General features: G+C 34.6%; 3 protein-coding genes and 1 pseudogene across 8 annotated transcripts; 2 read left to right on the forward strand and 2 right to left on the reverse strand.

The window, feature by feature from the left end:
* Positions 1-765: 765 nt before the first annotated feature.
* On the reverse strand, positions 766-6,414 carry LOC105796039 (pentatricopeptide repeat-containing protein At1g10910, chloroplastic-like; annotated as a pseudogene).
* On the reverse strand, positions 828-17,742 carry LOC105795289 (pentatricopeptide repeat-containing protein At1g10910, chloroplastic). 5 transcript variants are annotated; one of them, XM_012624851.2, is made up of 11 exons: positions 17,359-17,742; positions 16,668-16,931; positions 15,959-16,261; positions 15,734-15,838; positions 15,466-15,565; positions 14,626-14,945; positions 13,917-14,093; positions 13,719-13,847; positions 12,800-13,093; positions 12,349-12,661; positions 11,825-12,187 (listed from the first exon to the last, which is right to left on the reverse strand). In XM_012624851.2, the coding sequence occupies exons 1-9, from the start codon at positions 17,710-17,712 to the stop codon at positions 12,875-12,877; spliced, it is 1,971 nt and encodes a 656-aa protein (XP_012480305.1). In that variant the 5' UTR covers positions 17,713-17,742; the 3' UTR covers positions 11,825-12,187; positions 12,349-12,661; positions 12,800-12,874. The 5 variants fall into 5 exon arrangements, with proteins under 5 accessions (XP_052484669.1, XP_012480305.1, XP_012480306.1 ...); XM_052628709.1 differs by lacking the exons at positions 11,825-12,187; positions 12,349-12,661 and adding an exon at positions 828-901; XM_012624852.2 differs by having other exon boundaries at positions 11,825-12,656.
* On the forward strand, positions 6,514-12,251 carry LOC105795292 (serine/threonine-protein kinase CDG1-like). Its single transcript, XM_052628970.1, has 9 exons — positions 6,514-6,730; positions 8,768-8,904; positions 9,552-9,649; positions 9,779-10,311; positions 10,418-10,581; positions 10,672-10,739; positions 11,184-11,319; positions 11,957-12,109; positions 12,204-12,251. The coding sequence occupies exons 1-9, from the start codon at positions 6,514-6,516 to the stop codon at positions 12,249-12,251; spliced, it is 1,554 nt and encodes a 517-aa protein (XP_052484930.1).
* A 2,244-nt stretch (positions 17,743-19,986) lies between the features above and the next one.
* On the forward strand, positions 19,987-25,927 carry LOC105795295 (SWI/SNF complex subunit SWI3D). 2 transcript variants are annotated; one of them, XM_052628712.1, is made up of 8 exons: positions 19,987-20,525; positions 21,226-21,758; positions 22,276-22,959; positions 23,550-23,716; positions 23,796-24,484; positions 24,781-24,965; positions 25,059-25,504; positions 25,587-25,927. In XM_052628712.1, the coding sequence occupies exons 1-7, from the start codon at positions 20,075-20,077 to the stop codon at positions 25,431-25,433; spliced, it is 3,084 nt and encodes a 1,027-aa protein (XP_052484672.1). In that variant the 5' UTR covers positions 19,987-20,074; the 3' UTR covers positions 25,434-25,504; positions 25,587-25,927. The 2 variants fall into 2 exon arrangements, with proteins under 2 accessions (XP_052484672.1, XP_052484671.1); XM_052628711.1 differs by having other exon boundaries at positions 19,988-20,525; positions 25,581-25,927.
* Positions 25,928-26,703: the final 776 nt, after the last annotated feature.

Here is a 26,703-nt window from a genome sequence, read left to right on the forward strand (position 1 = left end):
AACTTTTATAGGAGTTTCTCGATGAAAATATGTGTTCTAAGAAATTTTTAGGCAGCTAGAAATATCGAACAAATATAAGCTATTGTACCCGGATTTAGATGAATGTTAGATACTAACATTTGTCTATCACGAGGTTATACCAACGTCTGACTATGTATTAGGATGACATTAACGCTCTTCATACTTAAATGAAGGCGCTGCCGCTTCTAGAAAGCAGTTCAGTCACTCAACTGATGGATCCGAGATTGGCGGATAAAGAAGATGATTTGAAGGTGGTTCATTGTATGGCTCGGGCGGCTTTGTTTTGTCTGAAAAATGATTCCGGTCGCAGTATTTCCATAAGCGAGGTAAGGTTTTTTTTTCATAATCACGTTCTTGCTTGCAATAATAATACCAGTTGGAACTCCCCAGATTTTAAGAGTTTCCTGCAAATTTTTGCAGGTCTTAGCTGTGGTTCGAGGCGATCAGCATGCAGTACTTCAGCTTTGAATCGGTCCAACAGCCGTATTCATGGAAAAAAAAAGAAAAGAAAAGAGAACGCTTGCTTGTAAAAGAAGAATATTGTTGAAGGAATAAAGAGAAGCACTTACATATACTATAAAGCAGCTTGTTTGAAAGTGAAAATTATGAAGGTTGCGGCGTTATTAATATCACTTCTTAAAAATGATTGCATGAACGGAAACCAACCCGAAAACTTGTCTCTCCTATCGAAAAAACTCTGGGTTGTTCTCCATTCAGAGCTTCGACTTTACAAAGCATCGGTTTCCTGGTGAAAATTTACTGAAATCAGCTGAGGGAAGTGAATCCTGTCCACCTTCACTTCACAAGATACTATCTAATGGTTTGTTGAGTGAAGCTCAAGAAAAGAGGTTGAAACATGCTTTTTACATGGACGAAAGGTCTTCCCTACAAACACAAACAGATCCTAAAAGCATTGATATTTTGATATTGAAATGTCTTGGAAAACGAAAAACTTGGAACACAAGAAAGAAGAAACGTTAACACAAAGGAATTGGATTTTGGAAAATCAGAATTATCATTACCTGCAACCAGATTATTTGATTGGAATTCTTCTATTCAATGTAAACTGCTCCATTGAATGCTGACCCATCCGTGATCTAACGTTTAGGCTGTGACCCTTTCGACATTATATGTTGCTTGGATAATATCTCTGCAGTGAGTTGGCGTCCAAGTAACTCAGAGTTCTTAAGAATCAGGTTTCTTGTCGTTGAATCAACAGCATATCCTTGTCCTGGCATCCACTGCAGCAACTGCAAGAGCAATTCCCTTTTTTCGGGCTGAGCAATATAACGGGATACAGCAGTCTGAAAGAGTCCCTGTGTAAAACCGAATAAATCGAATGATTTGATCATATTATGAATTATAACACACAGCCAAACCTGTATCAAAATCAAGAGATATTGCTCCAATTCCATGGAAGTAGGACTGGGTCTAATTGTGTTCAAAAACCTATGTTGCTCGGACTCTTCATTATTCATGAAGTACCCATGTCCGACACTGGTGTTTGAAACACCGATACAAGGATATGACCTTCAAATACACGAAAAAACTTAGAAAAACCAACCATACCTGTATACAACAAACACCCGAGTCCGAGTAACCTAAGCAGAAACTATTACCTATGTTTTAACTTGACCATCTTTTCTATGGCAATAAAAACTAAAAATAATGCCACTACAATACTGATGTATCCATGCTGAGGATCTCCAGGGTATAGCTTTCATGGACTGGAGATATTTAATCCAGCAGATGGATTATAACATTAATATGATCTGTTCAGCTCTAAGTATACCTACATACACCAATCTCATGATAATCAAACGCAGATGCAGTCCATGCATCAGAATGCAGAATGGCAGAGACATGGCAAGTTCATAGAAAAGTACCTGATCAGTCTTGTACCCGGAACCATGAATAACCTTCAGGACATCATTTATCAAGTTGATATTACCGAACTTCATGAATGCACTTGCGAACTTCTTTATAGCAGGCTGAGAGATGTGTTCTGCATTATCCTGATACGAGAAATAATTTGAGAGAAAAAAATTGATAGTAAAGAAGGGACTGATAGTTCTACCAGATACCTTGACAACTACATATGCATCTTTGAACAGTTTTCCAGCTATAAGAATATGTAGAATTTTCTCATGACGGCCTTTACACATTGTTCTTTTGCTATATCTCAACATATTGTAAACCGAAAATGCTTCAGAATGAGCCTTCATTTTACCAAGTTGAAATATTAAGGAGCAGCAAAGTTCCTGCAAATAGAATAGAATTGTATGGTTATAATGATTTAACTTATTTCCATAAAAGATGCTGCCTACACTCCAAGCGTAGAACTCCCATTAAAGTAAAACCAATAACTTAGGTATGCTTTCTGGATAGCTTTTAATGCGACCCTTGTTATTAAGTAACATGTCCACTGCCAAAGCAGCAACTCGAATAAACTTGAGCAAACAACATTCACATAACGACAAGAAACCGCCTTCAGGCATATTTGCGGGAAAAAAAAGAGAGTATAGCTGGAGATAACAATTGTATAGACAAAAAGACTCGTTCCAGTAATTTGTATTATGACAGGCAACCAAGTATATAGTCCCGTAACTGGAAGTACAAAACATTGCTATGGAAGATTGGACCAAGTTCTAAGAGTGTTTCATACGATGCGCAAAGTGAAGAAAAACTCATGGGATTACGTTAGTTATGCTGAACTGATGCTGGACTATGATAACAACTCAGGAACCCACGCTACCATTCATAATAACATCTAAAAGTTTGAAAGTCCTGTACCTCCTCCGGATGATATCCTTTACCGTGCATGTCCTGCATGATCTTATAAGCAAGAAGATATAGTTTCTCCTTACAGAAATACTTTATTAGGATATGAAAAGTGCTATAATCCGGACTGATTGCAAGTTCATCCATTTTCTTCATTGTTTGCATTACACTCTCCATATCGCCTGCTCTACAGTAAGCACAAAGCATCGTATTTAACATATAACCTGGTCATACTTGTTATACTTGGCCTCGAAATCTTGAGCCAACTTCTTTGCCTCTTCAAAAAGCTCGCTTCAACACATAGCTGAGATCATGATGCTATGCAAGTATCCATCTGAACGAGACAAATAAGTTTCATATACTTGGAATTGGAACCAAACAAGGGTAAAAGTACCATAGAAAATCCCATACTAAGAGTTAAATTGCATTTTGCTCCCTATACTAAAAAAATGAGCAAATTAGTCCCTGTGCGTTAGATCGAAAAGCAAATTGGTCCTTTCTATTAAAAATTTCATCCATTTTTACTATTAAAAACTGGCATAACTGACAGAATAACTAGACAAGGACACACGACATGCCACATGTACCTAATGTTAACATACATGGACCAATTTTTAGCAATAGAAATGGATGAAAATTTTAATATAATGACCAATTTGCTATTTGGTCTAACATATAGGAATTAATTTGCCAATTTTTTGAGTAAAGAGGGCTAAATGCAATCCGAATCCTAGTACAAGGGCCTCCATGGTACTTTTACTAAATAAGGGGAGATGAAACTTCAATATAACAAGGTAAGCTTGCCTTAAATCATTAGCCAGTGTTCCTTGAACACTCAGTACTTGTAAACTTACCGGATTTGACACGTTTTTCATGCATTTCAGCAAAAACTGATCTTGCTTCATCAAGGCGCCCAGCTTTGGAAAGACCATCCATCAATAAACAGTAAGGCATCTGCATAAGTGTGTGCATATTACGAGCACTTAGTTACAAAACTAAGCAAGGTTTTCAATCACAAAAGCAGCCAATGAAGCTTAATCATATAAATAAATGCATAACTTTTATCATTTTTCACATCTCATATTTGGCCAGGCACAAAATGAGAGGAAATTATCGAAGTACCTCATCTTCAGCATAACCTAAAGCTTCCAATTCAGATAATAATTTTCTTGATTTTTCAAACAAGCCTCCTCGAACATACACCTTTAACAAAGTAGTCAGTATAACCCTGAAGATTTCAATTCCTCCATCAACTCATCGGACTTACGATAATTCCCATCATAAGAGTAAGCTTTAAGTAAAGAGCTGTAATGATATAAATTAGGTGAAAGGCCTTCATCCCTCATCTGGTTGAAGTGGTTTTGAGCTTCTTCGCTAAGCCCACTCGAAGCACAAACGGCCAAAAGTGTTCCATACATCACATTATCCATTTCCAAACCATTATATTTCAACTCCTTCATCAACTCTAATGCCTTATAATGCCCATTTTTTATTCTTATGCAACCTGCCAGCAACTAAGTATTGACAAAAACAAAAACAACAATTAAAGTTTCACATTCGAAAACAACCATTATCTTCTCGGTAAAAGCAGTACTAAAAGTTAGATTGCATTTTACCTCTTCTATTCAAAAAATGGACAAATTAGTCTCTATATGTTAGATCAAAGAGTAAATTGGTCTTTTATTAAAAATTTCATTCATTTCTACTGCTAAAAATTGGTCCATGTATATCAGAATGAGGTAAATGTGAAATTTTAACAAAAAAGAGTTGTTTGCTCTTTGATCTAACATACTAGGACTAAATTGCCCATTTTTTAATGGAGGGGACAAAATGCAATCTGATTCTTAGTGCAGTGACCTTCATGGTACTTTTACCTTAAATTCTAAGTTGCATTAAGAAACATACCGTGTTATACGTAACCAAATCTGGGGTTAGACCCTCCTGCTTTATCTTATCAAACAATTTGATGCCACTATCGAATTTCCCATTCCTAACCAAACAGCTAAGAAGAGAGTTCCATATAAACACATTAACTTTGGTTGGTTTATCAGGAATACCATTGTAAATCGCCAAAGCTTTAACAGGGCTGAGTTTTTTCCCCATAACTTTCATATAAGTGGTATAAGATGAACCATTGGTCTTCCCACGCTGTTGACAGCTGCAAAAAAATTATCCAAAACAACAAAGAATCAAAGTACATCCAAACAAAATATCTACTTTGACATTAATGATACATAGCAATAGTATACAAACAGGGGTGAAACCAAGGGACAGGAAGGCCTTCGGTAAATGGAAAATTTGCATTTTAGGCCCTCCCAAGAATTAAAATTTCAATTTAAGACCCTTTTAACAGAAACAACAAAGAATCAAAGTTCATCCAAACAAAATATCTACTTTGACATTAAGGATACGTAGCAATAGCATACAAACAGGGGTGAAACCAAGGGACAGGCAGGCCTTTGGTAAATGGAAATTTTGCATTTTGGCCCTCCCAAGAATTAAAATTTCAATTTAAGACTTTTAACGCAAAATTCATGTCTTCCCACTGCATAAAAAAATCTGGGTACCAGAGAAAGATAATTAAATTTTTCATAGAAAATTACAAACAAGTGAGCTCTAATAAAAATTAATAATATAATTTTTTTTAAAATTTAGTAATATTAAGATGAAAAAATATTCACATAATATTTAACATGGAAAATATTGAATTTAACGATTTAATTAAAAGCATGATCACTTGAATCATGGTAATTTAAAAACTCAAACGGTTGCATTTAACTAATAAATAATATATGAAATCGAATTATATTAAATGCAATCGTTTGAGTTTTTAACTACGATATATTCAATAACGTGCCATATTATATCACGACATATTTTAAATTAATGTAACATCATTTAATTAAAACTATCCTATAAAATAAACAATTTTAAGTTGTTATAAAAATATCATTTTGTTTTTTCTTCTTTAATATAAAAAGTCTTTTATTTTAAAAATATAAAAATAAAAAGATAGAAAAACATTTAGTCTTTAAACTTTTTGATTCACATTTAGTCGGTTAAAGTGTGACAACATGGCACTTCAAGATTGTGCCACATCATTACCTTAAATTTTTTTTTGTATTTTAAAATTTATATGAAAATTTTAAATTTTCTTGTGATGAAGAGTACCATGTCATCTTACCTTAATAGAATACAAAATTGAGGACCAAATTGAAAAAAATTGCCAAGTTAAAAAATATTTAAGGACCGAATTAAGAAAACTTGCCAAGTTTAGATCTCAAATAAAAATACAATCCAAGTTTTACCACAGGGGCGAAGCCAGAAATTTCTTTTACGGGGCCGAAATTAAATTATAATTTTTACAATAGTAAAAATACAATTTCACCATTTTAAATAGCATATATCTTTATAATTTTTAAAGGATTAAATTAAATTTTTATCATTTCTAAAGGAGTCATTAATTTAAAATTTTTATAATTACCATATAAAATTCATATAGTCTTAATACACAGCTATTTTTTGGATTATATGATACAGCATGCCAATGAGATTGCAACATTGTTAACAGGCGATTATAACTAAAAACTACAATCTAGTCCGAGTCGCCATTAATGGATATTTAGTGACCATCTTTACCCCAATGTCCAGCTGAAGAGCATTTCATTAATTACTTTCAGATTGACAATCACGAAGCTAACAACAACAAAGATGGTGTCTGAAGCGGAATCGATGGCAAGAGAGAGTGTGATCGTGGTGATAGATGGTAAGAGAAGCAAAGGAATGGTGGAGCCACTTGACTGGGCTCTTAAACACGTCGTTCGCCGGAAAAACATCGTGATCGTCGTCGCAATTTTGGGTGATATGGGGAAGAAGAACGCTACTCAATGCTTTCCTTTGAACATGAGATTTAACTTCTCTGGAATATGTGAGCTATTTTATTTATTTGTTTATTTAGTACTCTGTGTTTGATAAAAAGAGCTTGGCATCTCTCATATCTAGTATAGGCTGGCAGGTCGAATTTGGGGTTCGAAAATATGGAGAAAAAAATGGTATGAAATAAGGATATTATCTTTTTCTAATAGTTTTATATTACAGTAATTTCATCTTGAATTTTAAGATTTTTTTTTTGAATTTGATTTTTTTAGGATGAAAATACTGAATTTCAAGATGAAAATACTAATGTAACATACAACTACGGAAAAAGGGATACAAATGACGTGACGTTACTGTTTCATACAATCTTTTCCGAAAATACTTGTGAGGTAAATGTAAAGTTTGGGGGTTGATAAAAGGTACGTAGGCAAGGGGTGAAGTGAGAAATTCTTTTAAGGGTCAAATTTAAATTATAAATTTGTGAAAGTTAAAATACAATAATAAAAGTTTATAACTTTTTGAGGGATTAATTATAATCATTTTAAAGGAATAGAAATGAATTTTAAATTTTAAGAGGCCAACATGTAAATTTATCATTAGATTAACCTAAAATTTTATAATTTTTAAAAGGAATAAAAAGAAAAAAATTTAATTTAGGAGCGAAGGCTCGTGTCTACCCCTAGCTGGAGTTGTCCATAAGTCTAAATTTTTGCCCAAACCTGGTCTGAATAAAAATACTAAAATTTGGGCCCAGTTCGGTTGTATTAAAAATATTTTATTTTATTTTTATATAAAAAAATTAAAAAAATATAATACATCAAATAGACTAAAAACATTAAAATAAATGTTTCCCAACAAATTAAAAATAAATTTAAAAATATCTTTATACTTAAATAACATTAAGATATGCATAACTTAACAAGCAAATGGCTCTAAAATAGTAGCAAATTTAACAATAAAACATTAGTTATATAATATCCAGACAATAACAACAAAATAATAACAATATAACAATGAAATGGTAGCAAAACAGTGCGAAAACAACAACAAAACATTAGAATTTTTTTTATAAATTCGGATAAGCCGGGCCAAAAAACCTTATCTGAGACCCAATTCCTTATTTTTTTGCCCAAAATCTCACGCTTTTCGATCGGGACCCTACTCATAGACAACCCTAGCTTAGCTTCTATGTATAGGTGAGGATGGAACATCATTGGAGCCGGAGTAGGAGACCTTAGCCTCAAAATTTTGAAAATTTTTTATTATATCATTCAAAATTTTTGAAAATTTTAATTAGATTCTTTAACGCTTTTAGAAAATTTAATTAAGTCTTCAAAAGTTTAAAAAAATTTAATTAGACCTCTAATTTTTTTTATAAATTTTCATTAATCTTTTTAATCAAAATTTTAAAAAATTTTAATTAAACCCCAATTAGAGCTCCCAAAATTTATTTTCATGTTTTTCCACAAAGTGTAAGCGTTGAGGATGAGTTTCATACTTGGAATTTATACATAACACTCGAGCTACCTAAAGGGCTACACAATGCATGTTCAGTGACTATCTGTCTAATCATATTAGTGCACTGGCCTACGTGATCTGTTTAGTGATCAGTTTGTTTGTCCTGTAATATTGGTTGCTTAGAGTCTTTGATAAGGTTATTGGGCATTAACAAGCACTTGTTATGTCAGGTGGCTTGTTTTCTTGACTACAACCAGACAAGCTATGTTGGGTTATGGCCAAAGAAATTTTCTTTTTCCTTGTGAGAAGTATTTATACATTTGGCACATATGAATTCTTGAATTGTTTGTTCTTTTTACTTGACAGTGAAAAGCTTAAATTCCTTGTTAAGCACTCAGCTTGTTATCAAGGTCAAGACATAAGAGATTAGGGATATTAGATTAATGGACTTACATTTGATAATCAAAGCTCTAGATTTTTCAGGCTGAGAAATAATTTCTGAAAATTGGGTCCAAACTGCTTTGGCATCTCATTTTAGATATGTTATGGAGCTCATGGATTTTTCACATGGTGCAGGCTGCATAATATTATGGATTTCATGAGTTAAATTGTTCATCTAATGTTTTTGTAGTGGAAAAGTTGGAGTTTTCAATTTCATCAGGACATGCAGAAGTGAAACCCAGAGATCTTGGTGAAGAAATTGAGAGAAAAAGGGAACAGTTCCAAGCTATCCTTCAACCTTTCTCTAAACAATGTAAAAGAAACGAGGTAAGTGAAAAATTCCTTTCGAACTAAGTTATCTTCTATGCCCGTTTTACGGAATATACGGATTAAATCTTTTCGGGATTTTTGTTGCCTCTAACAATATGATCTCTAGAATTGAACTTGCGTAGGGGTGTAGTCGAGCTGAATTGAGCCCAAATAGTGGTAAGCTCAAGCTTAACTAGAAATTTGAGGCTTGATACCCGACTCAAGCTTGACTTGGGCATCAATTTCTATGCTTGAGCTTGGCTTGAGATATAATTAAACATGTTTATCAATTTTCGTACTCAAAACTTGATTATGTTTGTTTCTATATTATAAGGATAAAAATTTTAAATTTCATGATATAAAAATATATTAAAATAAAAAGCTCAATTAGGCTAGTGAGACGTTCGAATCAAGATAGTGCTTGATTTTGGTTCGGTTGAAAGTTTGAGTTGCTCAAGATCGAGATGATTGGCTTGATAATTACCGAATTAAATTAAAGTTTTTTTCAAGTCGAACTCAAATAGTTTGCTAGCATTATTATCTCATTTACAATCCTAAACTTGAGTTTTTTCCCTAAAGAGTGTATTGTATATTATGATTGCACTCGAGACTTGACGGTAAATAGGGTTTTACTGGCATATTATCTGAAACTTTGTACTGATTAGGTTAAGTTGGAGGTCAAACTTGCTGCTGGAATATGTCCTGAAGAAATAACACTCAAAGAAGCAGAAAATGCTAACACAAGATGGATTGTTCTTGACAGGTATGGCCAACTATCCTTTTCATTGCTTCTGTTTTTTGCATTCTAATGCATACAATTTCTCAAACTGGAAAAAGGGTATTAAATTTGAATATTGATTAGTGTTTTTTTTATAATCTTGATTATTGACAGCCACTTAAAGAAGTACAAAATGTGTATATATTGGAATGTTGAATGCAATGTTGCAGTAATGAAAGGAAAAGATGTTGCTACTTTAATGCCATCAAGGGCTCCCAAGCCTGATTGCTCTCCTGTAAGTAGTGAACAAGCCGATGCTGAAACTTGGCCCGATGGTCGATCCCTTAATGATCAAGAAACCGGAAATCAGAACGTGATTGAGGAAGGGGAATCATCGATACAACCAGCTCCACGGGGTCCCTCTTGGGGTCCATTACAATTTAGACCTGGTTTTCCTCGAGAATTTTTGTTCAGTGAAATCGAAGAGATTACGAACGGCTTCTCTGATATCCTTTGTCAAGAGGAAAACCTTAAAGTTTACGAAGGGGTATTGAAGAATACACCTGTTATAGTCAAATCTATTCAAGACGATGAACAGTTTTGGTCGATGCTTACGATCCTCTCCCGTGTACGCCACCGCAATATCATGAACATCATTGGATATTGCTGTACCGCCACGAACAGATTACTCATATCCGATTATCCATGTTTGTATAGTTTTGCTATGAAGTTGCAATGTAAGATACCTTCTTCCTTTGTTCCCCCGTTTCAGTTTCCACAGCTTTAGAGCAAAACATTCTTAATATTCTGCAGGTGATGTCTCTGCTATTAACCTTTCTTGGAGAGCAAGGTGGTATACTGCTACTGAAATAGGCGGTAGCTTGCGCTATCTCCATGAAGAATGCCCCGACGGACCGATCGTTCATCAATCTGTTTGTTCATCTAGCATTGTTTATTCTCATGGCTGCTCACCTATGGTAAGTAAATCTAAAACTATATCTTTTGCATTAGAAATTTGCATACAGATTACTGACTGATGTTTATGGATTTGTATTACCATATTGAAGCTAAGCAATTTTATGACAGCCAAGTGGTACAAAGGTGATGTTCCTTTTAACGGGAATTCAACTGGAAAGTAAGAAAAAATTTTCTCCATAAGAGTTGAATTGTTACACGTCTTTGCCTATAACTTTTAAGGTGAGATCTTATAAGGTCTTTTTTAAATCAACGGTAATAGTTAAAAGATAAAAATAAGAGTTATAACTGTTTGATCAAGCCATGTTAGAAACTAAGAAATTATACGGAAGACCTGAAACTTATCAAATCCGTTACCAGTATGTTGCTTTTCTCTAGAAATTAGTTTCTCTCACTCTTTAGTATTAAAACCAATTAAATTAGTTAAAATGCGAATTTTACAGGACATGATCAACAATGTATTGATGTTTCTTTTTCTTCCTTTTTATTTTAACCGTTGATTTAAAAAAATCTCACAAGATCCCACTATAATGTAATCTTTAAATAAATATCACCCATGTCAAAATATTTGTGATAATTTTGAACCTGTTTTTGGTGGATGAAGATGCCCAAACCTAGAGGAAGACAAGCAACTTTATGTGGATATACATGACTATGGATTGTTTCTTGTGGAGCTTATTTCTGGAAAAGTTGCAGGTTGCTTTCCACATGAAAATGAGGGTCAGTCCTTGATAGACTGGGTAAGATTTTTGTTCAAATTGCTTCCTATGGTGACGATTTTCAATTGTAATAAGGAGGTTTCAGTAAAAGTATCATGAATGCCTCTGTACTAAAAATCAGATTGTATTTTGTTCCATCTACTAAAAAATTAATAAATTAATCCTAATACGTTAAATCAAAAAACAAACTGATCCTTTTGTTAAAAATTCCATTCATTTCTATTATTAAAAATCAATCCCTATACATCAACATCAGATACACAAAACACGTCTTGTATCATTGTTTGTTTATTCTATCAACCACACTAGTTTTTAACAATATAACTGGATGAAATTTTAATGAAAAGATCAACTTTCTCTTTAATCTAAAATAGATAGACTAATTTGTCTATTCTTTGAGTAGAGTAGACAAAATACAATCTACCTTCCAATATAGGAGCTTCCATAAAACTTTTATAGGAGTTTCTTGATGAAAATGATTATGAATTATCACATATGTTCTAAGATATTTTTAGGCAGCTAGAAATATCGAACAAATATAAGCTATGTTACCCGGATTTAGATGAATGTTAGATACTAACATTTGTCTATCACGAGGTTATACCAACGTCTGACTATGTATTCGGATGACATTAATTCTCTTTATACTTAAATGAAGGCACTGCCGCTTCTAGAAAGCAGTTCAGTCACTCAACTGATGGATCCAAGATTGGCGGACAAAGAAGATGATTTGAAGGTGGTTCATTGTATGGCTCGGGCAGCTTTGCTTTGTCTGAAAAATGATTCCGGTCGCAGTATTTCCATAAGCGAGGTAAGGTTTTCTTTTCATGATCACATTCTTGCTTGCAATAATAATACTAGTTGGAACTCCCCAGATTTTAAGAGTTTCCTGCAAATTTTTGCAGGTCTTAGCTGTGGTTCGAGGCGATCAGCATGCAGTACTTCAGCTTTGAGTCGGTCCAAGAGCCGTATTCATGAAAAAAAAAAAAAAAAGAGAACGCTTGCTTGTAAAAGAAGAATATTGTTGAAGGAATAAAGAGAAGCACTTACATATATTATAAAGCAGCTTGTTTGCGAGTGAAAATTATGAAGGTTGCGGAGTTATTAATATCACTTTTTAAAAATGATTGCATGAACGGAAACCAACCCAAAAACTTGTCTCTCCTATCGAAAAAACTGTGTTGTTCCCATTCAAAGCTTCTACTTTACAAAGCATCGATTTCCAGGTGAAAATTTACGGAAATCAGCTGAGGGAAGTGAATCCTGTCCACCTTCACTTCACAAGGTATTATCTAATGGTTTGTTGAGTGAAGCTCAAGAAAAGAGGTTGAAACATGCTTTTTACATGGACGAAAGGTCTTCCCTACAAACACAAACAGATCCTAAAAGCATTGATATTTTGATATGAAATGTCTTTGGAAAAACGAAAAACTTGGAACACAAGAAAGAAGAAACGTTAACACAAAGGAATTGGATTTCGGAAAATCAGAATTATCATTACCTGCAACCAGATTATTTGATTGGAATTCTTCTATTCAATGTAAACTGCTCCATTGAATGCTGACCCATCCGTGATCTAACGTTTAGGCTGTGACCCTTTCGACATTATATGTTGCTTGGATAATATCTCTGCAGTGAGTTGGCGTCCAAGTAACTCAGAGTTCTTAAGAATCAGGTTTCTTGTCGTTGAATCAACAGCATATCCTTGTCCTGGCATCCACTGCAGCAACTGCAGGAGCAATTCCTTTTTTTCGGGCTGAGCAATATAACGGGATACAGCAGTCTGAAACAGTCCCTGTGTAAAACCGAATAAATTGAATGATTTGATCATATTATGAATTATAACACACAGCCAAACCTGTATCAAAATCAAGAGATATTGCTCCAATTCCATGGAAGTAGAACTGGGTCTAATTGTGTTCAAAAACCTATGTTGCTCGGACTCTTCATTATTCATGAAGTACCCATGTTCAACACTGGTGTTTGACACACCGATACAAGGATATGACCTCCAAAAATCCTTCAAATACATGAAAAAACTTAGAAAAACCATCCATACCTGTATACAACACACACCCGAGTCCGAGTAACATAATCAGAAACTATTACCTATTTTTTAACTTGACCATCTTTTCTATGGCAATAAAAACTAAAAATAATGCCACTACAGTACCGATGTATCCATGCTAAGGATCTCCAGGGTATAGCTTTCACGGACTGGAGATATTTAATCCAGCAGATGGATTATAACATTAATATGATCTGTTCAGCTCTAAGTATACCTACATACACCAAGCTCATGATAATCAAACGCAGATGCAGTCCATGCATCAGAATACAGAACAGCAGAGACATGGCAAGTTCATAGAAAAGTAATTTCAATTCGTGAATCAAATTAATTAAAGTCCATAAATACCTACCTGATAAATCTTGCACCCAGAACCATGAATAACCTTCAGGACATCATTTATCAAGTTGATATTACCAAACTTCATGAATGCACTTGCGAACTTCTTTATAGCAGGCTGAGAGATGTGTTCTGCATTATCCTGATAAGAGAAATAATTTGAGAGAAAAAAATTGATAGTAAAGAAGGGGCTGATAGTTCTATCACATACCTTGACAACTACATATGCATCTTTGAACAGTTTTCCAGCTATAAGAATATGTAGAATTTTCTCATGAAGGGCTTTACACATTGTTCTTTTGCTATATCTCAACATATTGTAAACCGAAAATGCTTCAGAATGAGCCTTCATTTTACCAAGTTGAAATATTAAGGAGCAGCAAAGTTCCTGCAAATAGAATAGAATTGTATGGTTATAATGATTTAACTTATTTCCATAAAAGATGCTGCCTACACGCCAAGCGTAGAATTCCCATTAAAGTAAAACCAATAACTTAGGTATGTTTTCCGGAGAGCTTTTAATGCGACCCTTGTTATTAAGTAACATGTCCACTGCCAAAGCAGCAACTCGAATAAACTTAAGCAAACAACGTTCACATAACGACAAGAAACCGCCTTCAGGCATATTTGCAGGAAAAAAAAGAGAGTATAGTTGGAGATAACAATTGTATAGACAAAAAGACTTGTTCCAGTAATTTGTATTATGACAGGCAACCAAGTATGGAGTCCCGTAACTGGAAGTACAAAACATTGCTATGGAAGAATGGACCAAGTCCTAAGAGTGTTTCATACGATGCGCAAAGTGAAGAAAAACTCATGGGATTACGTTAGTTATGCTGAACCGATGCTGGACTATGATAACAACTCAGGAACCCACGCCACCATTCATAATAACATCTAAAAATTTGAAAGTCCTGTACCTCCTCCGGATGATATCCTTTACCGTGCATGTCCTGCATGATCTTATAAGCAAGAAGATATAGTTTCTCCTTACAGAAATACTTTATTAGGATATGAAAAGTGCTATAATCCGGACTGATTGCAAGTTCATCCATTTTCTTCATTGTTTGCATTACACTCTCCATATCGCCTGCTCTACAGTAAGCACAAAGCATCGTATTTAACATAACCAGGTCATACTTGTTATACTTGGTCTCGAAATCTTGAGCCAACTTCTTTGCCTCTTCAAAAAGCTCGCTTCGACACATAGCTGAGATCATGATGCTATGCGAGTATCCATCTGAAGGAGACAAATAAGTTTCATATACTTGGAATTGGAACCAAACCAGGGTAAAAGTACCATAGAAAATCCCATACTAAGAGTTAAATTGCATTTTGCTCCCTATACTCAAAAAATGAGCAAATTAGTCCCTGTGCGTTAGATCGAAGAGCAAATTGGTTCTTTCTATTAAAAATTTCATCCATTTTTACTATTAAAAACTGGCATAACTGACAGAATAACTAGACAATGACACATGATATGCCACATGTACCTAATGTTAACATACATGGACCAATTTTTAACAATAGAAATGGATGAAATTTTTAATAGAATGACCAATTTGCTATTTGGTCTAACATATAGCAGTTAATTTGCCTATTTTTTGAGTAAAGAGGGCAAAATGCAATCCGAATCCTAGTACAAGGTCCTCCATGGTACTTTTACTAAACAAGGGGAGATGAAACTTCAATATAACAAGGTAAGCGTGCCTTAAATCATTTGCCAGTGTTCCTTGAACACTCAGTACTTGTAAACTTACCGGATTTGACACGTTTTTCATGCATTTCAGCAAAAACTGATCTTGCTTCATCAAGGCGCCCAGCTTTCGAAAGACCATCCATCAATAAACAGTAAGGCATCTGCATAAGTGTGTGCATATTACGAGCACTTAGTTACAAAACTAAGCAAGGTTTTCAATCACAAAAGCAGCCAATGAAGCTTAATCATATAAATAAATGCATAACTTTTATCATTTTTCACATCTCATATTTGACCAGGCACAAAATGAGAGGAAATTATCGAAGTACCTCATCTTCAGCATAACCTAAAGCTTCCAATTCAGATAATAATTTTCTCGATTTTTCAAACAAGCCTCCTCGAACATACACCTTTAACAAAGTAGTCAGTATAACCTGCAAGAATTACAAAACAAAATAAACGAAACATCAATTTACACGCAAGTAACCCTAGCTAATTCCTTAATGCAATTTTGAAATCTAACCAAATAAAAAAAAAGAAAAAAAAAAGCAAACCTTATTTGGTGCTAACCCTGAAGATTTCAATTCCTCCATCAACTCATCGGACTTACGATAATTCCCATCATAAGAGTAAGCATTAAGTAAAGAACTGTAATGATATAAATTAGGTGAAAGGCCTTCATCCCTCATCTGGTTGAAGTAGTTTTGAGCTTCTTCGCTAAGCCCACTCGAAGCACAAACGGCCAAAAGTGTTCCATACATCACATTATCCATTTCCAAACCATTATATTTCAACTCCTTCATCAACTCTAATGCCTTATAATGCCCATTTTTTATTCTTATGCAACCTGCCAGCAACTAAGTATTGACAAAAACAAAAACAACAATTAAAGTTTCACATTCGAAAACAACCATTATATTCTCGGTAAAAGCACCGTGGATGCCTTTATACTAGAAGTTGGATTGCATTTTACCTCTTCTATTCAAAAAATGGGCAAATTAGTCTCTATATGTTAGATCAAAGAGCAAATTGGTCTTTTTATTAAAAATTTCATTCATTTCTACTGCTAAAAATTGGTCCTTGTATATCAAAATAAGGTAAATGTGAAATTTTAACAAAAAGGAGTTGTTTGCTCTTTGATCTAACGTACAAGGACTAAATTGCCCTTTTTTTAGTGAAGGGGACAAAATGCAATCTAATTCCTAGTGCAGTGGCCTTCATGGTACTTTTACCTTATATTCTGAGTTGCATTAAGAAACATACCGTGTTATACGTAACCAAATCTGGGGTTAGACCCTCCTGCTTCATCTTATCAAACAATTTGATACCACTATCGAATTTCCCATTCCTAACCAAACAACTAAGAAGAGAATTACATATAAACACATTAACTTTGGTTGGTTTATCAGGAATACCATTGTAAATCGCCAAAGCTTTAACAGGGCTGAGTTTTTTCCCCATAACTTTCATATAAGTGGTATAAGATGAACCATTGGTCTTCCCATGCTGTTGCATCCAATCAAACAGCTGGAAAAAAATTATCCAAAACAACAAAGAATCGAAGTCCATTCAAACAAAATATCTACTTTGACATTAAGGATACATAGCAATAGCATACAAACAAGGGTGAAACCAAGGGACAGGAAGGCCTTCGGTAAATGGAAAATTTGCATTTTAGGCCCTCCCAAGAGTTAAAATTTCAATTTAAGACCCTTTTAACAGCAGCAAAAAATTTATTCGAAAAAACAAAGAATCAAAGTTCATCCAAACAAAATATCTACTTTGACATTAAGGATACGTAGCAATAGCATACAAACAGGGGTGAAACCAAGGGACAGGCAGGCCTTTGGTAAATGGAAAATTTGCATTTTGGTCCTCCCAATAATTAAAATTTCAATTTAAGACTTTTAACGCAAAATTCATGTCTTCCCACTGCATACAAAAATCCGGGTACCTGAGAAAGATGATGCCATTTGCCCAAGTTCCCGAAATGTCGTAAAACTACATTCAAATCTTGCGGCTTTAAAATCCCACCGAGTTCTTGAAGTGAAGAGCTCAAATTAGAAGATTGTTGGAGCTGAAGAAGAGCAGATTGTCTTTTTAAGTAAGACTTGGAGTGAGGACGAGTGGGGTTGGGTTCTTTAAAGGGAGTTGCTGGTGGTGGTGCAGAGGTGAGATTAGTGAAGCTGGCTCTTGGGGTGGGATAGGATATTGAAGGAATTGTGGGAAAAGAAGAGGGTAATGGATGGATGATAAAATGGTGATGAAAATGAAACCTGTTTGTACTAAGAATCGACGATATCTCCATTATAGAGAGTTTTGTTCTTCTTAATTTTATTTTATCAGTGTTGCTTCGGTTTTCAACGTTTTTAAAAGATAGTTGACGTCCGGTATAGTTCATGGGCCGGCCGGGTCAGGTCAAGACCCGATTCAAAAAAATCTTTAGGCCCGAACTCAAGCTCAGTCCTCTCGAGTCCACTTAAATGATCCATTCTACTGAAGAAAGGGTAAATTTCATCCAAGGTCACCAAACTATTAGTAAGTTTACGTTTTGGTCACTCGACTTCAAAAAGTTACAAAATGGTCATTGAACTTTTTGAAAGTTTTCATTTAAGTCACTAGGCTGTTAAACTTGATGTTTTATGGCCTTCTTCATTCACAACACTTGCGCCAATCGAAAACTCTTCTTCTCTTTCTCTTCTAAAGTTAAGTTTTTTTCTCATGAAATAATTTTAAACGTCACGAATTTCTAAATCAAAATCCAAATAACTTTCTTTTCTTATCTCCAACACTTACGGTCAAATGGACTTCGATGTAAGATATGTTTCTTCAAATCGTATCGATCATCAAGCCGTCACTTTTAAGCCTACTAACCAAACTTAAAAAAAAAAAAAAAACTTATCATCCTAGTAACTTAAATAAAAACTTTTGAATAGTTCGGTAACTTAAATAGAAACTTTCAAATAGTTCATTTTGTAACTTTTGAAGTTGAGTGGCTTAAACATATTACTAATAATTTAGTGACCTGGAGGTAGTTTACCCTACAAAATAATAAAAAATATTTTTATTTGAATTTAATTTAAAATATATAAATATTAATAAAAATATTTTATATTTTTATTATTTTTAAATAATAAGTAGTTGAACTGGGTTGAAGTTAAAAACTATAAGCTTAATCTTAACTCAAAATTGGATCGATCGAATAAGATACTTAAACTCGACTCGACTTGTTCAACCCATGAACACATCTATCAAAAACTAACTATGATCGAATATAACCGGTTGGCTCGATAACCCTTTTTTATTTTATATTGATAGTTTATGTTGGTCTATAAAATTATTCACTTTACTTGTTCAAGCTTCAAAAATTTGAAGAATTTGAATAAAAATATTATGTTTGAAAAATTAATTTTGAAGAAGAAAAATTTACCCACCGCGTAATAGTTGGATGCACTTATTTTGAATTTAGTGGAAGATCAATATAATTAAACAATAAAAAAATAAAAAGGGTTAAATTATGTAAACGTTATGGATTTAGTCCATGTACTTTAATATGGTCATTTTAGTCTTTGTAAACATATCATCACATGTGTAATATCATGTTAGCTTGTTATTTCCCATATTACTCACTAAAAATCCGGATAATGAATGAGTATCATTTGCGTCAATATTAAAATTTTAAAAATTAAAAGTATAGGGACTTAGTATGATCCAACTGGAGAATATGAATTAAATTTACAACTATATGCGTAGTACATGATTAGTAATTAAATTTAACCAGATAATTTTAACTGCTACTGTTTGAGTCAGAACTTTCAAAATTAGAAAAGTATGGAGACTAAAATTGATCAAATTAAAGCATAAGGGTTAAATCCGCAATTTTCATGAAGTACATAGACTAATAGCTGAATTTAACTTTGAGGGAGGGTGGAATCAAATGCGTTATTCAAGTCGTTTTAATATATTCCGCTTAAAACGAAAAAAGTTCATAATTTCAACATCTTCAATTAGGTCCGAACTACTATTAACTGACCCTTTTAAACCCTTAATCGTTAATCGAACTAAATTTTTTTCAAAAAAAAAATCCGACCAAACTTTTTTGGTTAATTCGGTGGTTAATCGAAATTTATATGTTTTTTTTTTGTTAAAACAAGTATAAAACATATAAAAAATTAATTGAATTAAACGACCAATTAATTTATACTTCCAAAGAATTAACCGAACCGACCGAATAGTTATATATTATAATATTATTTATTAAGTTCGGTTAATTTAGTTAACTGACCAGTTTTGAATCGAATTAACTATTAACCGAATTTCTAAAAAATTATTAACTGACTCCGATCAAATCAATTCGATTAACAGACCAATTAACTAAATTTAATCGGTTAATTAAATTAATTCAATTTTAACCGAAATTCGAACACTCTTATCATCTAACAATTCAAGGCAGACGAATCATTCAACGGCATCGATTACAAGTTTAGTTAGCGATCTTATGGCTAGTGCTGAACCGCTACTACACCAGATAATTATCTGTTGTTAGTCGTGGAAGAAGCAATTACCTTAAACTGGCAATAGCAAAATCACAGCAACAAATTTCACACTGAACCGACTCAAAGTCCATTTTTTTTTTGCCTTCTAGAAAACTAATCTCCTGACCCGTGGTGATGGAGGAGAAACGCCGGGACGCGGGGAACTCACCGGCTGGACCGAGCTCAGCCGAGCTGGAGCCGGCAACAACTCGCCGTCGAGCTGGAGCACAAAAGAGGAAAGCTAATTCTCTTTCCGGGTCCAGCTCATCATCGACGCCGTCGAAACGGGCTACACGGGAGAAGTCATCTAACTTGATCTCCCACTCTTCGATCAACCATAACGGTCCTTTAACTAGGGCTCGCCAAGGAGCGCCTAGTGGAAACCTAGCCTTGGGTTTGGGCTCCGGATTCGGTGGCGCGAAGCTTGAGGAGAGGATTTTGGTTAAAGAGAGTGTGAAGGCTGAAGATTTGGAGGAATTGAATAAGGCAAGTGAAGAGTTGGAGGCTTTGGAAGCTAAGATTGAAGCTGAGTTTGAAGCTGTTAGGTCTCGTGACAGTAATGCGCACGTGGTTCCTAATCATTGCGGTGAATTTTCTTTTTCTTTGTTTGTTTGCTGGGAAAAAATGGGTACGAAACGGGAGGGAAATCGAAGATTTACTTTTAGAACTCAAGTGAGCTGAATTTCTTCTTTGGGGAGCTAGTGAATTGGTGAAATTAGATTGAACTTTTTTCCTGTTGATTTAGAAGTTAAATTCAGTTTGACTTGAATCTTAATTAAATGGAAACAGGGAAAAAAATAGTGAGTTCTTAAGTTTTATTGAGTGCTTAAATAGAGAGTTTTCTTTCTTTATTTGTTTGGACTTATATGATATTATGAATGCTGCGATAATGTCCTTATATAATAAGGATTTTATTATGTTTATTTGCTTGAGAGTGCTTTCATTCAACTGTAGTCTTAAATGTCAATGCGGTTTGAATGGTTGCTATTCATACATTTGATCGGTAAACAGAAAGATTTGAAATGGATGAAATGTGAAAATGTTAATTCTTTTTTAAATTCTTTAATATTATGGTTTTCTCACAAGGAAATGATAATAAGTATTCGGGACAGTTTCTTGTGCTCACATTTTTCATTAACAGAGTGCAGACCAGGGCTCTGAATAAATTGGCTTTCATGGAAGCCTCTTAATTTGATGTTGTAAATATTGAAGAAAATGAAATATTAGACTCTTTGGTGTTTGATATTGTTGTCAATTTTGGTCTTCATCCTTTTTTGTACTCACAGGATGGTTTTCATGGAAAAAAGCTCACCATGTGGAGGAATGTATATTACCTTCATTCTTTAATGGGAAATCCCCAGTGCGTACCCCTGATGTGTACTTGGAGATACGTAATAGCATTATGAAGAAATTTCATGCAAATCCGAGTGTACAAATTGAGTCTAAAGATCTGCCAGATATTGAAGTTGGCGACTTGGATGCAAGGCAGGAAGTACTGGAGTTCTTGGACTACTGGGGTTTGATTAACTTTCATCCATTCCCTCCAGGTGATTCTGCCGTGGTCAGTGCTGATGGTGATTGTGACGGGATAGCGAAAAAGGATTCTTTGCTTGAAAATTTGTTTCATTTTGAGGTGATTGAATCGCGCCCATCAGTTGTTCCCAAAGCTAACCTTTCAACTCCATCTATGCCATCTGGGTTTCTTCCAGAGTCTGCAGTTCTTGATGATTTGTTGAGACTTGAGGGACCATCTGTTGATTACCATTGCAACTCTTGTTCAGCTGATTGCTCTCGGAAGCGCTACCATTGCCAGAAGCAGGTTCGTGAATAGTGACTTGACTAATAAGTCTTATCCTTAAAATATTTAGTGCACTATGCAAGAGAATAACTGCACCAATTATGTCTGTTCAGGTTCTCCCTATATTGTTATTAAATCATGCCTGGGTGGAATTGATATATGTATTTTGTATCTACATATGCATGTTATATTCAGTTTTATGTTCCTAAGAGAGCAAGAGGGAATTCTACCAATTTATGCATCTTCTGTTTAGGCCAAACGGTAACGAAAAATCCACAAGCCTTTCCGCTTCTCATCCGACTGTTGTAGAAATAGGTTTTCAGCATGTAAGAAATCAACTTGAATCTTTTGCACCATCTGTACAATTTGTTCTATGTTTGATGCTCTACTTGCAACAATAATGTAATGAGCTTTGAAGCTTTGTATGAATTGGATGATCACAATGGCAAACGTAACTAATTTAGTAAATTGGTTTATGTTTATTTATTGACTTATTCTTACATTTCTTTATGATGCTAACTATGTTTGTATTTGACAGGCAGATTTTGACTTATGTACTGATTGCTTTAACAACCGGAAGTTTGGCTCTGGCATGTCTTCTTCTGATTTTATTCTCATGGAGCCTGGTGAGGCCTCTGGCCTTAGCGGCGGGAAGTGGACAGATCAGGAAACTCTCCTTCTTCTCGAGGCACTAGAACTTTATAAAGAAAACTGGAATGAGATTGCAGAGCATGTTGCGACAAAAACCAAAGCTCAATGCATACTGCACTTTCTTCAAATGCCAATTGAGGATGTATTCTTTAATTCTGATGATAATATAGACACTAATTCCAAAGAAACATCTGCACCTGCTGTAGTGACTGATGAAACATCTGTCCCTAAAGATGTCTCTGAAGCAACAGAGACTAAGACTACTTCTCAGGAAGATCAGGTTCCTCAAGAGGACCAGACCCAGACTACACCCGTGGATGCTTCAAAACCTGAAGATGAGAAAGAAAAGAGAGAGAGTGAGGAAATGTCAAAACCTGAAACAGGAACCGACATAAAATGTGCTCCAGAAACATCAAAGCCAGAAGAAATGGATGAAGCAAAAGATGGACAAGACACCAAAGAAAATTGTGCAATTATGGCTCTAAGGGAGGCATTCGAAGCTGTTGGTTATAATTTAACATCTGAGAGTACACTCTCATTTGCTGATGTGGGAAACCCCATCATGGCATTGGTGAGTTGCATATCAGGGAATCATGTATTTGTGTTTGAATAATTTTTAATGGCTTTATCAAGTTTGATTCAAATCAGAAGGCATGTACATGGCTTTATTTCAATGTGCTAAATAAGCTGATTGGAAAAGATTGAGGACGTGACTTGATGTGGTCCTACTTAAACACTTTGACCTGATTTCTTAACCCCCAAAGATGTTAGTCTTTTGATTCTATTTATGTGTCTGTTTATATATATATTTTAATGAAATTGGTGCCAAGCGTCCTTGGATTTACATTCATATTTTCCATGCTTGGTCATAAATGAAGGACAGAACCACAAAATGCTGCATTTTGCTTTTTCTGCTCCATTGCAGTAGCTTTTTCAAGGTCTTTTTCTGAATCCACTTCTTTGTGAATGATTGTTATGCCATACAAAGTCCTTTATCTTATGCACATGCTATACTTAATGATGAACAATCTTCATTGCTTCAGTCTAGATGTTTTGCTTCAAGTAGACTTTGCAGCTTTTCTCTTGACATATTCCACTTTTCATTATTTTCATCTATCGATTTGGTTTGATATGTTACAACTAATTTTACTTCCTCTGCAGGCAGGATTCTTTGCACGCCTTGCTGGGCCCAAAATTGGTGCTGCTTCAGCACAGGCTTCACTGAAAGCATTATCTGGTAGTTCTCCCAACATTCAACTGGCTGCAAGGAACTGCTTTCTTTTGGAAGATCCACCAGATGACAAGAAGGAACAAACTGGTTCTGAGAGGTATGTAAACCTTTTCTCAAGCTTATATTTCCTTGCCACTTTGTGGCTCTTATATCTGATGTGAGTTAGAGTTTGGCAGTGTTGTCAATGATGTCGGTAATCAGGATGCTCAGAATGTCGAAAATTCAGAAAACAAAAGCCTCAAGGAGGACAAGTCCACCCCAGTTTTGGATCAGAAAAGTTCATCGAGCAACCATGCAGACCAAAATGCTGAAACTTCTCTTCCTGAAGAAAAGGTGACATCAGCTTCACCTAATTGCCTATCCACTGATAAGAAAGAGCCAGGTACTTCTGCAACCAGTAAGGAAGCTAAAAAGGCTAATCAATCAAAAGATCATGAACCAGGTGTAATGAGGGGATCAGATAACTTGGCATCCCAGGTTCCACCAAGTTCTGCGGAGGAGACTGGTGGGAAGGAAACCTCAGCACAAGAGTCTTCTCAACGAACAGAGGTTGTGAAGGAAGTAGAAATGTCCGAGTCTGTTCCATTAGAAAAGAATGAGCCTTCTGATGCAGCTGCATCAGAGCCAGTGGCAGAGCTATCTGAACCAACAGAGGCATTGAAAAATGTAGAGACGGTTTCTGGCTCTCCATCTGGAGCAAAGAATGAGCAACAACCAGTTAAATCAAGTTCTGGTGGAGAGATTTCTCAGCCTACAAAGGCATCAAATGATATAGAAATGGTGTCTGATTCACAGCCATCAGAAAGGAGTGAACCTCAGCAACCAGTCACATCTAATTCAGTAAATGAAAATGGAACAATCACAGGTTTCTCTCCTTTTTCCCTTGAACTTTTTGTTCAGAAGCTGATTGTACTGAAATTTTAAGTAATATTTTGTGGGAATACATATAAATATTTCGCAAGTCAGATTGAAAATATACATGGAGGGCTAGATGCAATAATTGGTCCTATAACGTTAAGCATAGCAGCTTGGAAATTTGAATTTTGATACAGAGCAATGTCTTTATGGTGTCTACTAAAACATAAAAAGTTTATTATAAAAACTGCATTTTGGAAAAACGGGTACTTTTTATCTTCTCATTATTCTTATTATTCTTGGCAGATGTGATTAAAGAAGGTAAAAGTGAGAGCCATACCTCTACAGAAACAAAAGATGATAGTAGCATTGACAAAGTAAAGCGTGCTGCCGTAACAGCACTCTCAGCAGCTGCAGTGAAGGCCAAACTTCTTGCAGACCAGGAAGAGGATCAAATCCGGAAACTTACGACATCATTAATAGAAAAGCAGGTAATTTAGTTGCAAAAGCAAATGCAGACTCCTTTTAAGATTTACACAGCTGGAGCAAAAATTTGAGTTCTTTGAGGCTTTAATTCAATGCAGTTTTCTAAGATGGAAGCCAAATTAGGTTTCTTCAATGAAATGGAGGGTCTCATGATGAGGGTAAAAGAGCAATTAGACAGATCAAGGCAAAAGCTTTACCATGAACGAACTCAAATTATTGCAGCTCGACTGGGCCTACCAGCTTCCTCCTCTAGAGCAATGCCACCAGCAAATACCGCAAATAGAATTGCAACCAACTATGCAAATTCAGTCGCAAGGCCTCCGATGAGAACAACTGCCGCAAGACCACCAATGTCAAGACCTATGGGGCCTATGGCTCCTACCTCATCCAACCCATTTGTATCTACAACAGTTGCAGGAAGTTCAATCCGGCGTGCTAGCCAAGACAACCTTTCTTCAGTCAGAACAAAGTAGTCTCTTTTACTTGTGAATAGAATTTGTCATCCATTCTTATACGACGGTCACCAATCATGAGGTTTTGCCAGGTGAGTACCTCTTTCGCTTAAGCGTTGCCATTCGTTTCAGGAACTTTTAAGAACTTAAGATGTTTCCCTGTGATAGTTACAGCGCCAGCATCAAGAGCGTTGACTATCTCCAACCGACCGAATGGAGCTGGAATCTCATTGTCTTGGGAGGAAGGAGCAGATGGTTATTGTTCTCCCTTCGTCCCTACTCGAGTTAAAAACGTTTAAGTCATCTAACCTGCAATTTTTTTTACTGTGTCTGGAATTTTGTAAGGATAATAGGTAGTTTGGGTACTCTTGCTGAATTTAGTGCAAAAATTAAACATTCATATAACCTTGGTTACAGAACTCTTTGGTTGTCTTAAGGTGCAAGTGTGGCTGATGTAACCCATGTAATCTATTTATTTATGATATTTTAATGTTATGATATTTTAATGTTATAAATGATTGTAAATCTTTGGATTGGACCTCCTTTCATCTCTGCTGTTCTCTAGAAACTTTTAAAAAGCTCCCTGTTTTCATGAACTTGATCTTTTAGGTGAAATGCTTGGCTCTAGGGGCAGAGTGTTTGATCTTAATTGAGTTGAAGAGATTAAATCGAGTTGAATAACTTTTTTCGAGTTTAACATAAATTTGGAATTATATATTTATGAACTCTTTCAAAGTAAAATAAGATAACTTAGTATAATAAATTTGATTTGGTAATTTTGTGTATTTAAGGCTTCAAATTTATTATTTATCATTTTTATTTTTAAAAATTAAATATCTTTTATAAATTTTTGAGACTTCTATAAATATTTTGAAATTTTGAAGGTAGTTTTGAAATTTTGTAGATTTTATAAAGGATCAATTTGCCAATTTCAAAAATTGCGAAGGATCTAATGAGTTTTACATCAAAAATCAAACTTGAAAAATTGAATAATCCAAATAATTAGATTTAACTAATTTAAAATTAAAAGAAAAATAAATTGTTTTTAAAGTTAAATAGTGTTCCTCATTCATATATTTAGATTTTCTTTATTTCTTAATAAAAATTTACATTTAATGCAAAGATCGTATATATAAATTTATACGTCAGTAAATAAATCACAAGAAGTCACTTATTAAAAAATATAATAAGAATCATTTATCTTTAATGTGTTTGAAATTTATGTATTAATTTTTCTATAAAACTATTTATTAATTTATTGATTATGCATTTTATTATGACAATCTGATAA

Source organism: Gossypium raimondii, chromosome 3 (genome assembly GCF_025698545.1).
Source record: "Gossypium raimondii isolate GPD5lz chromosome 3, ASM2569854v1, whole genome shotgun sequence".
Taxonomy (NCBI): domain Eukaryota; kingdom Viridiplantae; phylum Streptophyta; class Magnoliopsida; order Malvales; family Malvaceae; genus Gossypium; species Gossypium raimondii.